Here is a 14,317-nt window from a genome sequence, read left to right as displayed (position 1 = left end):
ATCTGCCTCCTGTTGTGGAGACCGAGCTAGCATATAGATTTTTCTTAGCCCAACATCATATTGCTCGGAGAGCTCAACAGCCGGTGTTGTGTCAGTCAGCACTGAGGTTAGCCTCGAGATCCATTTCGAGTCAACTTTTGACTTCAGTGTCCACTTCAGCACTGATGGTGGCGCCTCAATGCCTCTGGTCAAAAATGTGTGGCTAGGCTTCAAAGCTCAAAGTCCTTGACTTTTTCTGGAGCTTTCTGTGCCCAATAGGCTCGAGGCTGGAAAACCAACTCCCTCCAGAGCAGTGCTGAGCCAAGGCTCAAGACTCTTGTCAATGCTGAAAATCAAACGATCAGTCGTCAAAAAGTGTTTGAGGTGTCTATGTCTTCAGTGTAATCTGTTCCCTAGACACATTTTTCACTGGGGCCTCCAAAGACTGTTCTTCCTGGTAGTCCGAATCCTCTACGAAGAGTATTTTGGGAGCCTTATGTGGTTTACCCAGCTGAATATGAATAGCCTTCTGCTTCCATGTATGCTCCCTCAATTTCTTATGATCAAAAGATTGGTGCTGGCCCTGTACGTTTCTTACACTCCATCTTATAATGTGTCCACTGAAATTTTCATCTTTAGTGAACAGTGTTAATGTTTTGAAGCACGACAAGATGAACAGCTCGATTTCTCCTGATCCAAAAGTAATCAAATATTGCAAACCAGGTGATAATCCAACCAAAGAACTCAACAGAGTTGTTCTTGGGGCAAAGCTGGAAGGTTGTGTTCTCCACAACCCCTGCACAGGAATTCAAGAACTGGTACTGAAACCCTCCAGTCCCAGTCGAATTCAAAGCTTTGTTGGTTATAGAAGTTCTTCCGGTGCTGTATAAGGTGATTCCAGTCACTGAAGTCGAACACAGGATGACTGCAGCAAGACGGTCCTGAAGCATGAGAAGAAAGCCCGAACCCGTGGAGATCAAGTTTTTGGCCTGGTGCACTGTGGGTTACTATGAGGGTTAACCTCACAACCAAAACTAATACTTGGAAGAGAAACACCTTGTAACACCACACCCAACACTAAATTGGCAGGAGTGTGTCAAGCATGTGATATACAACTACACACGATACAAACATTATTAGCACTCAAGCATGCTTCTTCGTAGCATTCATTCAAGTTATAACTCTCTTATACAGTCAGTGTATCCTGAAATGCGCACGTAGCACAATACACACCCCTCTTTCATCCATAGCACAACAGGACTAACTAACCTTAGTCTTGCGCAGTTCTGTCCCAGTGCATTCAGAATAGCATCTGTGATATTGGAGCAGCCTGAGGCACACAGCGACTGCAGCTTGTGACAACCACGGCATATAGTGATCAAACCATCATCTGTGATTTGCTGTAAACAAAAAAAACTGAGTGAAATGCAAAAGACTGATAACTGCAGAGGTAGGGTTCCAGATCGCAATGAGACACACACTATGATATCAAGCGCAGGCGCATAAATGACTATCTTTGCAAGATCCCAAGGTATACACAACATAATACAGGGAGTGCAGAATTATTAGGCAAGTTGTATTTTTGAGGATTAATTTTATTATTGAACAACAACCATGTTCTCAATGAACCCAAAAAACTCATTAATATCAAAGCTGAATATTTTTGGAAGTAGTTTTTAGTTTGTTTTTAGTTTTAGCTATGTTAGGGGGATATCTGTGTGTGCAGGTGACTATTACTGTGCATAATTATTAGGCAACTTAAAAAAAAAAATATATATACCCATTTCAATTATTTATTATTACCAGTGAAACCAATATAACATCTCAACATTCACAAATATACATTTCTGAAATTCAAAAACAAATCAGTGACCAATATAGCCACCTTTCTTTGCAAGGACACTCAAAAGCCTGCCATCCATGGATTCTGTCAGTGTTTTGATCTGTTCACCATCAACATTGCGTGCAGCAGCAACCACAGCCTCCCAGACACTGTTCAGAGAGGTGTACTGTTTTCCCTCCTTGTAAATCTCACATTTGATGATGGACCACAGGTTCTCAATGGGGTTCAGATCAGGTGAACAAGGAGGCCATGTCATTAGATTTCCTTCTTTTATACCCTTTCTTGCCAGCCACGCTGTGGAGTACTTGGACGCGTGTGATGGAGCATTGTCCTGCATGAAAATCATGTTTTTCTTGAAGGATGCAGACTTCTTCCTGTACCACTGCTTGAAGAAGGTGTCTTCCAGGAACTGGCAGTAGGACTGGGAGTTGAGCTTGACTCCATCCTCAACCCGAAAAGGCCCCACAAGCTCATCTTTGATGATACCAGCCCAAACCAGTACTCCACCTCCACCTTGCTGGCGTCTGAGTCGGACTGGAGCTCTCTGCCCTTTACCAATCCAGCCACGGGCCCATCCATCTGGCCCATCAAGACTCACTCTCATTTCATCAGTCCATAAAACCTTAGAAAAATCAGTCTTGAGATATTTCTTGGCCCAGTCTTGACGTTTCAGCTTGTGTGTCTTGTTCAGTGGTGGTCGTCTTTCAGCCTTTCTTACCTTGGCCATGTCTCTGAGTATTGCACACCTTGTGCTTTTGGGCACTCCAGTGATGTTGCAGCTCTGAAATATGGCCAAACTGGTGGCAAGTGGCATCGTGGCAGCTGCACGCTTGACTTTTCTCAGTTCATGGGCAGTTATTTTGCGCCTTGGTTTTTCCACACGCTTCTTGCGACCCTGTTGACTATTTTGAATGAAACGCTTGATTGTTCGATGATCACGCTTCAGAAGCTTTGCAATTTTAAGAGTGCTGCATCCCTCTGCAAGATATCTCACTATTTTTGACTTTTCGGAGGCTGTCAAGTCCTTCTTTTGACCCATTTTGCCAAAGGAAAGGAAGTTGCCTAATAATTATGCACACCTGATATAGGGTGTTGATGTCATTAGACCACACCCCTTCTCATTACAGAGATGCACATCACCTAATATGCTTAATTGGTAGTAGGCTTTCAAGCCTATACAGCTTGGAGTAAGACAACATGCATAAAGAGGATGATGTGGTCAAAATACTCATTTGCCTAATAATTCTGCACTCCCTGTATTTAAAATAATTCCATAGTTGTCATTGCAAAAATAAAAGGTGGTATTTTGGGTGGTATCACACGAAAGTGCCCCTGATGACCCTTAAGAGTACATTAAACACATTTCTCACTGAAGCATCATTGTATTGTGAAAGGGCCCTCTAATAGCCCTTGTTGGAAATGGCCCTTTTTGCAGGGTTATCCCAAAACCTTTTGCCTTCTTCCTCCTATTTTGTTAGGTCTGTTTTTGCTGGTTTATTGTCTCTGCGCACTTTACCACTGCTAATCAGTGCTAAAGTGCAAGTGCTCCCTATAGAGATTGTACTGTTGATTGGTTTATCCATGATTGGCATATTTGATTTACTACTAAAGTGCACTGGAGTGCCCAGGGCCTGTAAATCAAATGCTAAAAGTGGGCCTGCAGCACTGGTTGTGCCTCCCATATTAGTAGCCCTGTAAACATGACTCAGACCTGCCATTGCAGTGTCTGTGTGTGCAGTTTTAAACTGCCAATTCGACTTGGCAAGTGTACCCACTTGCCAGGCCTCAATCTTCCCCTTTACTACATGTAAGGCATGCCCTAGGTAGCCCTATGGGCAGGGTGCAGTGTATGTTTAAGGTAGGACATATACTAGTGAGTTGTATATGTCCTAACAGTGAAATACTGCCAAATTCGGTTTTCACTGTGCAAGGCCTATCTCTCTCATAGGTTAACATGGGGGCTGCCTTTAAATATCCTTAAAGCGCAGATTCCCCTTGAGAGTAGATAAAAATGTGGATTTTAGGGTCTCTGAACTCACAATTTAAAAATACATCTTTTAGTGAAGTTGGTTTTTAAATTGTCTGTTTGAAAATACCACTTTTAGAAAATAGGCAGTTTCACAGAATGGTATAAGCAAGAAAATGCCTGTTTGTGGATTGTCTGTCTGGGTCAGTGTAAGGAAATGCCTCCTTGGCATGGTTACCCCCTGACTTTTTGCCTTTGCTGATGCCAAGTTATGATTTGAAAGTGTGCTGGGACCCTGCTAACCATGCCCCAGCACCAGTGTTCTTTCCCTAAACTGTACCTTTGTCTCCAAAACTGGCACAACCCTGGCACCCAGGTAAGTCCCTTGTAACTGGTACCCCTGGTTCCAAGGGCCCTGATGCCAGGGAAGGTCTCTAAGGGCTGCGGCATGTCTTATGCCACCCTAGAGACCCCTCAGAGTGCCATGCCCACCTCACACTGCCTGTGGCATAGGTAAGTCACCCCTGTAGCAGGCCTTACACCCCTAAGGCAGGGTGCACTATACCACAGGTGAGGGCATATGTGCATGAGCACTATGGCCCTACAGTATCTAAGCAAAACCTTAGCTATTGTAAGTGCAGGGTAGACATAAGAGTAGATGGTCTGGGAGTCTGTCAAACACAAACTCCACAGCACCATAATGGCTACACTGAAAACTGGGAAGTTTGGTATCAAACTTCTCAGCACAATAAATGCACACTGATGCCAGTGTGCACTTTATTGTAAAATACACCCAGAGGGCATCTTAGAGATGCCCCCTGAAAACATACGCGACTTCCAGTGTGGGCTGACTAGTTTTTGCCAGCCTGCCACATGGGGAGAGTGCCTTTGTCACTCTGTGACCAGGAACAAAGCCTGTACTGGGTGGAGGTGCTTCTCACCTCCCCCTGCAGGAACTTTAACACCTGGCGGTGAGCCTCAAAGGCTCACCCCCTTTGTTACAGCGCCACAGGGCATCCCAGCTAGTGGAGATGCCCGCCCCTCCGGCCACTGCCCCCACTTTTGGCGGCAAAGCTGGAGGAGATAATGAGGAAAACAAGGAGGAGTCACTCCCCAGTCAGGACAGCCCCTAAGGTGTCCTGAGCTGAGGTGACTCTTACTTTTAGAAATCCTCCATCTATTCCCCCAATAGGATTAGGGATGTGCCCCCCTCCCCACAGGGAGGAGGCACAAAGAGGGTGTAGCCACCCTCAGGGCCAGTAGCCATTGGCTACTGCACTCCCAGACCTAAGCACACCCCTAAATTCAGTATTTAGGGGCTCCCAGAACCGAGGAAGATAGATTCCTGCAACCTAAAGAAGAAGGGCTGCTGACCTGAAGCACTGCAGTGAAGCCGGAGATGACAACTGATTTGGCCCCAGCCCCACCGGCCTGTCTCCCTACTTCGAAGAAAACTGCAACAGCGACGCATCCAACAAGGTCCAGCGACCTCTGAAGCCTCAGAGGACTACCCTGCATCTAAAGGACCAAGAAGCTCCCGAGAACAGCGGCCCTGTTCAAGAAACTGCAACTTTCTGCAACAAAGAAGCAACTTTTAAAGACCACACGTTTCCCGCCGGAAGCGTGAGACTTTCCACTCTGCACCCGAAGCACCCAGCTCGACCTGCGGAAAACTAACACTACAGGGAGGACTCCCCGGCTACTGCGAGCCCGTGAGTAGCCAGAGTTGACCCCCCCAGCAACACCTGCAGAGGAAATCCAGAGGCTCCCCCTGACCACGACTGCCTGCTTCAAGGAACCCGACGCCTGGAACCAGCACTGCACCCGCAGCCCCCAGGACCTGAAGGAACCGAACTCCAGTGCAGGAGCGACCCCCAGGCGACCCTCTGCCTAGCCCAGGTGGTGGCTACCCCAAGGAGCACCCCCCTGTGCCTGCCTGCATCGTTGAAGAGGCCCCCGGGTCTACCCATTGATTCCTGTTTGCACTCTGCGCCCGGCCGCCCCTGTGCCGCTGAGGGTGTACTTTCTGTGCCTGCTTGTCTCCCCCCCCCAGTGCCCTACAAAACCCCACTGGCCTGCCCTCCGAAGACGTGGGTACTTACCTGCTGGCAAACTGGAACCGGGGCACCCCTATTTCCATTGAAGCCTATGCGTTTTGGGCACCACTTTGACCTCTGCACCTGACCGGCCCTGAGCTGCTGGTGTGGTAACTTTGGGGTTGCCTTGAACCCCCAACGGAGGGCTACCTTGGACCCAACTTTGAACCCTATAAGTGTTATACTTACCTGTGAACTTAACAAATACTTACCTCCCCCAGGAACTGTTGATTTTTGCACTGTGTCCACTTTTAAAATAGCTTATTGCCATTTTTGCCAAAACTGTACATGCTATTGTGATTATTCAAAGTTCCTAGAATACCTGAGTGAAATATCTTTCAACTTGTAAATCTTGAACCTGTGGTTCTTAAAATAAACTAAGAAAATATATTTTTCTATATAAAAACCTATTGGCCTGGAGTATGTCTTTGAGTGTGTGTTCCTCATTTATTGCCTATGTGTGTACAACAAATGCTTAACACTACCTTCTGATAAGCCTACTGCTCGACCACACTACCACAAAATAGAGCATTATAATGATCTCTTTTTTCCACTATCTTACCTCTAAGGGGAACCCTTGGACTCTGTGCACACTATTTCTTACTTTGAAATAGTATATACAGAGCCAACTTCCTACATTGGTGGATCAGCGGTGGGGTACAAGACTTTGCATTTGCTGGACTACTCAGCCAATACCTGATCACACGACTAAATTCCAAAAAGTGTCATTAGAAACAGATTTTTGAAATTTGAGCTATTTTTCTAAATTTTTAATAGTCCTGCTAAGGCCTTGTGTTAGTCCCTGTTAGCACTTCTTTTAGAGTTTAAATGTTTTGTAAAAGTTTGGATTAAGTTCTAGAGATAGTTTTAGATTCTTAAAAGTATCCCAACTTTTAGAGAAATAATGTCTACTGCAGAAGAGACAGTGTTGGAGCTCAACCTCACACCTTACCTACATCTTAGGATGTCAGAGTTAAGGACTGTCTGCAGAATTAAGAAAATAAAAACTGGATCAAACCCTACCAACGTACAGCTCCAGGAGCTCTTGGCAGAGTTTGCTAGAGACAACCCCTCTGAAGATACCCTTACAGATGGGGAAGCTAGTGATGTGGAGGAGAACTTCCCACCTCCAATTCTAGGGAGACCAGGGTTCCTCCAACCCTGACTCCACAAGTGATAGTCAGAGATGTTGCTTCTCCCACAGGGGAGTCCAACAGCTCTGGAAGCATTGAGGGCAGCCTCAATGAAGATGACCTCCTGTTAGCCAGGATGGCCAAAAGATTGGCTTTGGAGAGACAGCTCCTAGCCATAGAAAGGGAAAGGCAAGATATGGGTTTAGCTCCCATCAATGGTGGCAGCAACTTAAATAGGGTCAGAAATACTACTGACATGCTAAAAATCCCCAAAGGGATTGTAACAACATATGAAGATGGTGATGACATCACCAAATGGTTCACAGCTTTTGAGGGGGCTTGTGCAACCAGAAAAGTAAACAAATCTCACTGGGGTGCTCTCCTTTGGGAAATGTTCACTGGAAAGTGTAGGGATAGACTCCTCACACTCTCTGGAAAAGATGCAGAATCCTATGGCCTCATGAAGGCTACCCTGATTGAGGACTTTGGATTCTCAACTGAGGAGTACAGGATTAGGTTCAGGGGGGCTCAAAACTCCTCGAGCCAGACCTGGGTTGATTTTGTTGACTTCTCAGTCAAAACACTGGATGGTTGGATTAATGGCAGTGGTGTAAATGATTATGATGGGCTGTACAATCTGTTTATGAAAGAACACCTTTTAAGTAATTGTTTCTATGATAAACTGCATCAGCATCTGGTAGACCTAGGTCCAATTTCTCCCCAAGAATTGGGAAAGAAGGCAGACCATTGGGTCAAGACTAGGGTGACCAAGACTTCCACAGGGGGTGACCAAAAGAAAGGGGTCACAAAGACTCCCCACAGGAAGAGTGTTGAGACATCCAAGGGTAAAAGTAAAGAGTCTTCTACAGGGCCCCAAAAGCCTGCCCAGGAGGGAGGGTTCAAAGCCTCTTCACAATTCTCATTTGGGTAAAAGGGTAAAAACTTTGATCCCAAAAAGGCCTGGTGTCGTAGCTGTAATCAGCAGGGACACCAAACTGGAGACAAGGCCTGTCCCAAGAAAGGTTCCACTTCTACTACTACTACTCCAGTTAGCACTGGAATAGCCAGTCTCCAGGTGGGATCAACAGTGTTGCCCAGAGCAAATCAGGGTTCACACTGAAGCTACATTAGTTTTTGAGGGTGGGGTGAACTTAGCCACACTAGCTGCCTGGCCCCCTAATATGCAAAAATACAGGCAGCACCTCTAGATTAATGGGACTAGTGTAGAAGCCCTGAGGGATGCAGGTGCCAGTGTCACAATGGTGACAGACAAACTGGTTTCCCCAGGACAATACCTGACTGGACAAACTTATCCAGTCACCAACGCTGACAATCAGACTAAAGTACATCCCATGGCTATGGTAACTTAAGAGTGGGGAGGGGTCACTGGCCTGAAACAGGTGGTAGTCTCTTCTGCTATCCCAGTAGACTGTTTGCTTGGAAATTACCTGGAGTCCTCAGCATGGGCTGAGGTAGAACTCAAAACCCATGCAGCCATGCTGGGTATCCCTGAACTGGTGTGTGTCAAGACAAGGGCACAGTGCAAGGCTCAGGGTGAAAAAGAGGTGTTGGAGCCTGGAAGAATGGCCCAACCCTCCAAGAGCCATTGCAGGCTAAGTGTTGTGGTGCAGCTAAAAGTGAAAACATGACTTGGCACCCTGTGTGTGTGCCATGTCCCCTAAATACTGGATGCAAGATAAGCAAGTCATCCCTACAGCAGGCCTTACAGCCCTAAGGCAGAGTGCATTATATTAAATGTGAGAACATATCTGCAAGAGTAGATATGCCCCTGCTATGTCTTTGTCGATTCTCAGACAGCGTAGGAAAGTGCCTCTTTTGACATGGTCGCCCCAGTCCCCCCCCATACACACTTTTTCGTCTGATGTCTGGTGTAATTTCGACTGAAAGTGCACTAGGTCCCTGCTAAACAGGTCCCCAGTGCCAGATCTTGTTTCCTAAAACTGCACAGTCATTTGTCACAATTGGCAAACCTTAAGTTGTCACTAAGTCCCTAGTAAATGGTACCCCTGGTACATAGGGCATGAGGTACTAAAGGAAGGCCCCTAAGGACTGCAGCACAGATTGTGCCACCCTCAGGGACCCTCTCACCTAGGTGCACCCAGTGCTGCCTCTGAAGACCGAGTGTCTTGGTGCAGATCCAAAATGAAAACACATCATGGCACACAGCCCGTGTGCCCTGTCCAGTTACACTACAGCAATATATCTAAGTCTCTCTGGCAATATATGCACGTCTCTCTGGCAGGCATTACAGCCCTAAAGGCAGGGTGCATTATATTACCTGTGAGTGCATACCCGCATGAGCAGATGTGCCCCAGCTATGTCTTTGTCAATTCTCAGACATAGTTAGTGAACAGTGAAGCCATTTTAAGTACATGTGCTGGACCGTGGTCATTAAGAGTTCCCTAGCTACATGATGGCTTCACTGAAGATACATCTTGTGTTAATATAACCTCACTTTATCCAGTGATGGATTTACTAATACATGCACTCAGAGGGCACCTTAGAGGTGCATCATACATAACCTACCAAGGGCACTGACTGGTCAAAACCAGTAGAGCCACCTTAGACAAAGTTATGGCCCCCTGACGTGAGAGCCAGTGCTCTCGAAAGCTCAGAACCACGGCCTGCTATGGCCAGAGATGTGACCTTCTCTCCCAGGCAGGAGGGACATTCCAGGGAAGGAGCTTGAAAGGCCTTGCTGCATTTGAAATGCAACCCAGGTCTCTCCAGATGGCGGAGGAGGTTGGCCCCTAGTTCCACACCCCAATTTTGGCAGCAGAACAAGCGGGAAAATTAAGTAAATTAGAAGGAGTGCTTACTTCATGACAGCCACACACCTAAGGTGGATGAGCTGAAGAGGACAACTTTTTAAATTCCTCCATGTTGCATGAAAGGAATTAGGCCAATAGGGTTAGGGCTATGCCACTTTTCAAAGGATGTGGTCATAGAAAAGGTGTAGTCCCCCTAAAGGTAAGTAGCCCACTGGCAATCCCCTGGCACTCCCTGTAATGCCCCTATATTCAGTATTCAGATCCCTGCAACCTTAGAAGAGCCGGACCTGTCGCCAGCAGAGAAGACTGAAGACACCTACTTATTTGGCCCCAGCCCTACCGGCCTGCCTGCAACCTTCAAAGAAACCTGCACTCTGAAGACGACCATCCTGATCATAGCGACCTGCAGCAATTACCCCCTGTCTCCATCGGAAAGCATTGGCCGGCCACACCATGTTGGCACTCTGCGCCCGGCCACCACTGTGATGCTGAGGGTGTATGTTCTTGTGGCTCCCCCAGTGCTCACCTTAACGCACGGAGACCAACCTCTGCCACTTCTGGTACCTACCTGTGAGCAGCACTTCAAACTTTTCCCCCAGTCTGCATTGACTTACCCTGTGCACCAACCTCAACTACATCCTCTGCACAGAGCTGCCCCCATGCCGCTGTACGCGCACCTTGGATACCAACTTGAACCTTGCCAGGTGCTAGTCTAAACTCCTGAAGACGAGGACAGTAAGTTGTGTACTTACCTGCAAAACAGCATCATTGTTTCCCTCCATATGTCAACATTGAAGACTCTGAAAATTGCACTGCCGATTTTTGAAACAGCAAAATATTTTTCATTTGAAAATTGCTTACCTAATCATAAAGTTCTTTGGTTCAAATCATATATGAAAGCAACTGTTATTTTTCGAACTTGGTCTTGGATGTATTCTTTGTGCGTGTGTCTCAGTTATTGCCTTTGTGAGCACAACAAATGCTTAACTCGACTCCTTGATAATCCTAGCGGTTAGCCCACACTACCACAAAGAGCTCTAGACCTATCTATTTCTATCTTTGGGGATAAACTGGACTCTCTGCACAGTGTACTCCATTTTAGCTCACTATATAGATAGCCAGTGTCCTATACAAAGTGAGTGGACAGGGAAGCCATTTTAAGTACGAGTGCTGGACATTGGTCAAAACAAGCTTCCCACCTACATGATGGCTTCACTGAAAATAAGCCTCACGCATGTCAGTGATGGATGTATTACTACATGCACCCAGAGGGCAACTTAGAGGTGCCCCCTGAAAAATGTACCATTTACCTGTGTGCTAGCCGACTAGTTTTAACTAGTCTGCCACCACCAGAAATGTTTCTGACCCCCAGAGGAGAGAGCCCTTGCTCTCGGGCGGACAGAAACAAAGCCTGCTCTTGCAGGGGTGTTAGTACACCCCGCCCAACAGGATGACCGGTAAATCTGCATTCTAAGGCACAGGGCTTCACAGAAGCCCACCGCTCTTGATATGTAGATCTGGCTTCTTTCATAGGAGAGAGCTGTCCCTCGATGGTCACTGGATTGTAGGAGTGTCCGTGACCAGCCAGGTCACCAACTAGTACACATAAATGCAAGCAGGAGCTGAAGACGTATTTGCAAAGTTTTGGGGACCAGCAAGGCCCAGGAGACTCTACCCTTGAATGGGAGTCAGGGCTGGCCCTCAGCACACAGGAAGGTCAGCAGAAGTCATTGAAGCCCCCACGAGTGACCCACAGGCAATGAACAGAGGGAGTCACAAGGAGGCCTCGGCAGCACAACAAACAGAAGTCCCACATCGCAGCAGTAGCAGGACAAGGGTTGATCTTTGAGCTGCACAGTGCTGGAGGACAGGGCTTCTTGGCGCCTGAAGATCTACTGGAGGAAGAGTCAACAAGCCTTGGCAACAGCAACAGTCGCAGTGCATAGGGGTGCTGGTCTAGTGGCAGGAGCAGGGGGCAACAGTCTACCAAGTTGATCAGAAGACAGGCAGGACCAAGAGGAGGCCACAGACCCACCACCTGTGATGCAGAGTCTTTTAATGTCCAAGGGACAGCCGACCCCACCAGCCGGTCAACGTTGTCTTGAGGTGCCTGCGGATGTAGGGGAGTGACTCCTTCACTCCAAGGAAGATTCCTTTGTGCTTCCAGGTGCAAACAGAGTCCTTGTGACCCTGGAGGATGCATAGCCTTGGATGTTGGGGAATTCTTCCAGCATCCGGAGAAACAATGTTGCAATGGGAGCCTTCTCACTAGAAGCGGACATGTTTTGGTTCCAAAGCAGACCAGCAGCGGTTCCTGAGGTCTGGAGCAGAACATGTCTTGCAGAGAGTTCCTTGTAGAGTCTAGCTCAACGAACCTGAGGACCCACACTGTGACTCGCCTATCAGAGGGGGTCAGGGACGTCACCTACCTGGCTAAACGAGTCAGATGCTCCCAGGGTCCTCTGCCCATCTCGCTTCCAAGATGGCAGAATCAACTGGCCACCTGGCAGAGCTCTGTGCACCTCCCTAAAGGAGGAGCTAGACCGGGAGGAGGGGGTCACTTACCTGTCCTTTATGCAGTTTCGTGCTAGAGCGGTAACAAATCTTTTCCACTTAGCGGCATCACATGCTCTGGTTGTAGGTATACGTGTCTCCTTCAAAATGGTCATGCATTTGGCGGGGAGGGGGACTATTCAAGTATCCAAATTCTTTGACTTCAAGAGCCAAATCGCAAGGTTGAGTTCCTTTGGATTTGGATGTCTGACTTCTCCATTGTTTTGACTGAGAAGATCCAGGTGGAGGGGAAGCTTCTCGTGTAGCACTACCAGAAGCTCAAGTAATGTGATGAACCATGGTTGTTGTGCCCAAGTGGGAGCTACTAGAATAAGGATAAGAGACGTCTGCCTGAGCTTCCGAACCACAAATGGAAGAAAAGGGATATCCCTGACCAATTCAACCCGTAAAGCCTCTGGATAGTGGGTGTGGGAGCCTGGAGGCGAAGTCTCTGCATTTTCTGTTGTCTGCGGCTGTGAACAGATTTATGTGTGGAAACCCACACGAGTGAAAGCATGGAAAGAGGACTCGAGTTGGAGTTCCCAATTGTGCACTTGTTGCTGCGTCCTGCAAAATCGTTGTCCATCCCTGGTAGGTGTTCTACTAACAGGTGAATGTGGTGGTGTATTGTACAATGCCCAATCATCTGAGATAGGCTTGAGAGCTGTAGAGAGTGCCCATCCACCCCTGTTTCTGTAGATAAAACATAGCTGTTGCGTTGTCTGTCCAGACTAAGACAACTTTGCCTGTCAAGTGAACTGTAGGAAAGTGCCCCTTTTGGGATGGTTACCACCCACTCCCCCCGATCTTCCCCCACACTTCTTGCCTGATATTGGTGCTGATTTGACAAAGTGTGCTGGGATCCTGCTAGCCAGGATCCAGCACTAGTGTTCTTTTCCAAAACTGTATAATTGTTTCCACAATTGGCACACCCCTGACACACAGCTAAGTCCCATATAAAAGGTACCCATGGTACCAATGGCTCTGTGGCCAGGGAGAGTTCCCAAGGGCCGCAACATGTATTGTGCCGCCTAAAGGGACCCCACACCAAACACATGCTCACTGCCATTGCAGCTTGTCTGTATTGGTGGGGAGAAAAATGTAAAGTCGACATGGCATCCCTCTAAGGGTGCCATTCCCACAAACCACGGCCTGTCGCAAAGGTAAGTCACCCCCATAGCAGGCCTTACAGCACTAAGGTAGGGTGCACTATACCACGGGTGAGGGCATACCTGCATGAGCAATATGCCCCTACAGTATCAAAGACCATTCTTAGACATTGTAAGTGCAGTGTAACCATACTGAGTACATGGGCTGGGAGTTTGTCATTACGAACTCCACAGTTCCATGATGCCTTCACTTAAGTCTGGGAAGTTTGGTATCAAACTTCTCAGCACAATAAACCCACACTGATGCCAGTGTTTGATGTATTGTAAAATGCACCCATAGGGCATATTAGAGATGCCCCCTGTATTTTAACCAACCCTTTAGTACAAGACTGACCAGTCTGTGCCTTCCTGCCACTAACAAACAGGTTTCTGACCTCATGGGGTGAAAGCCTTTGTGCTCTCTGAGGCCAGAAACAAAGGCTGCTCTGGGTGGAGATGATTCACATCTCCCCCCTGCAGGAACTGTAAAACTTGGCGGTGAGCCTCAATGGCTCAAGCCTCCTGTTACAGTGCCCCACGGCACTCCAGCTAGTAGAGAGGCCCAGGCCCTACCAGACAAAGGCCCACTTTGGAGGCAAGTCCAGCAGGTAAATTAGATAAAACACACCAGCTGGAACCACCCATAAGGTGTACAGAGCTGAAGTGACCCACTCCCTCCAGAATCCTCCATCTTGGTTTGGAGCACAGGGACCAATAGGGTTAGGTCTGTGTTCACCTCCCCAAAGGGAGTGGACACCGGAAGGGTCCAGCCACTCTCCGAGAGAGTAGCTATTGGCTACTGCCCTC

The 14,317-nt window shown here is 47.6% G+C and overlaps 1 protein-coding gene across 3 annotated transcripts in view; it reads right to left on the bottom strand.

The window, feature by feature from the left end:
• FBXL20 (F-box and leucine rich repeat protein 20) overlaps nt 1–14,317 on the bottom strand; it is a 391,966-nt gene that overhangs the window by 115,472 nt on the left and 262,177 nt on the right. For all 3 annotated transcript variants that reach the window (XM_069237456.1, XM_069237458.1, XM_069237457.1), the window contains exon 10: nt 1,249–1,379. In XM_069237456.1, the coding sequence (XP_069093557.1) occupies nt 1,249–1,379 (131 nt within the window). The remainder of the gene's footprint in view (nt 1–1,248; nt 1,380–14,317) is intronic.

The sequence above is a fragment of the Pleurodeles waltl genome, chromosome 6, assembly GCF_031143425.1.
Source record: "Pleurodeles waltl isolate 20211129_DDA chromosome 6, aPleWal1.hap1.20221129, whole genome shotgun sequence".
Classification (NCBI taxonomy): Eukaryota; Metazoa; Chordata; class Amphibia; order Caudata; family Salamandridae; genus Pleurodeles; species Pleurodeles waltl.
Note: the sequence above shows the minus strand (reverse complement) of the source record. Positions and strands in the feature narration are given on the sequence as shown.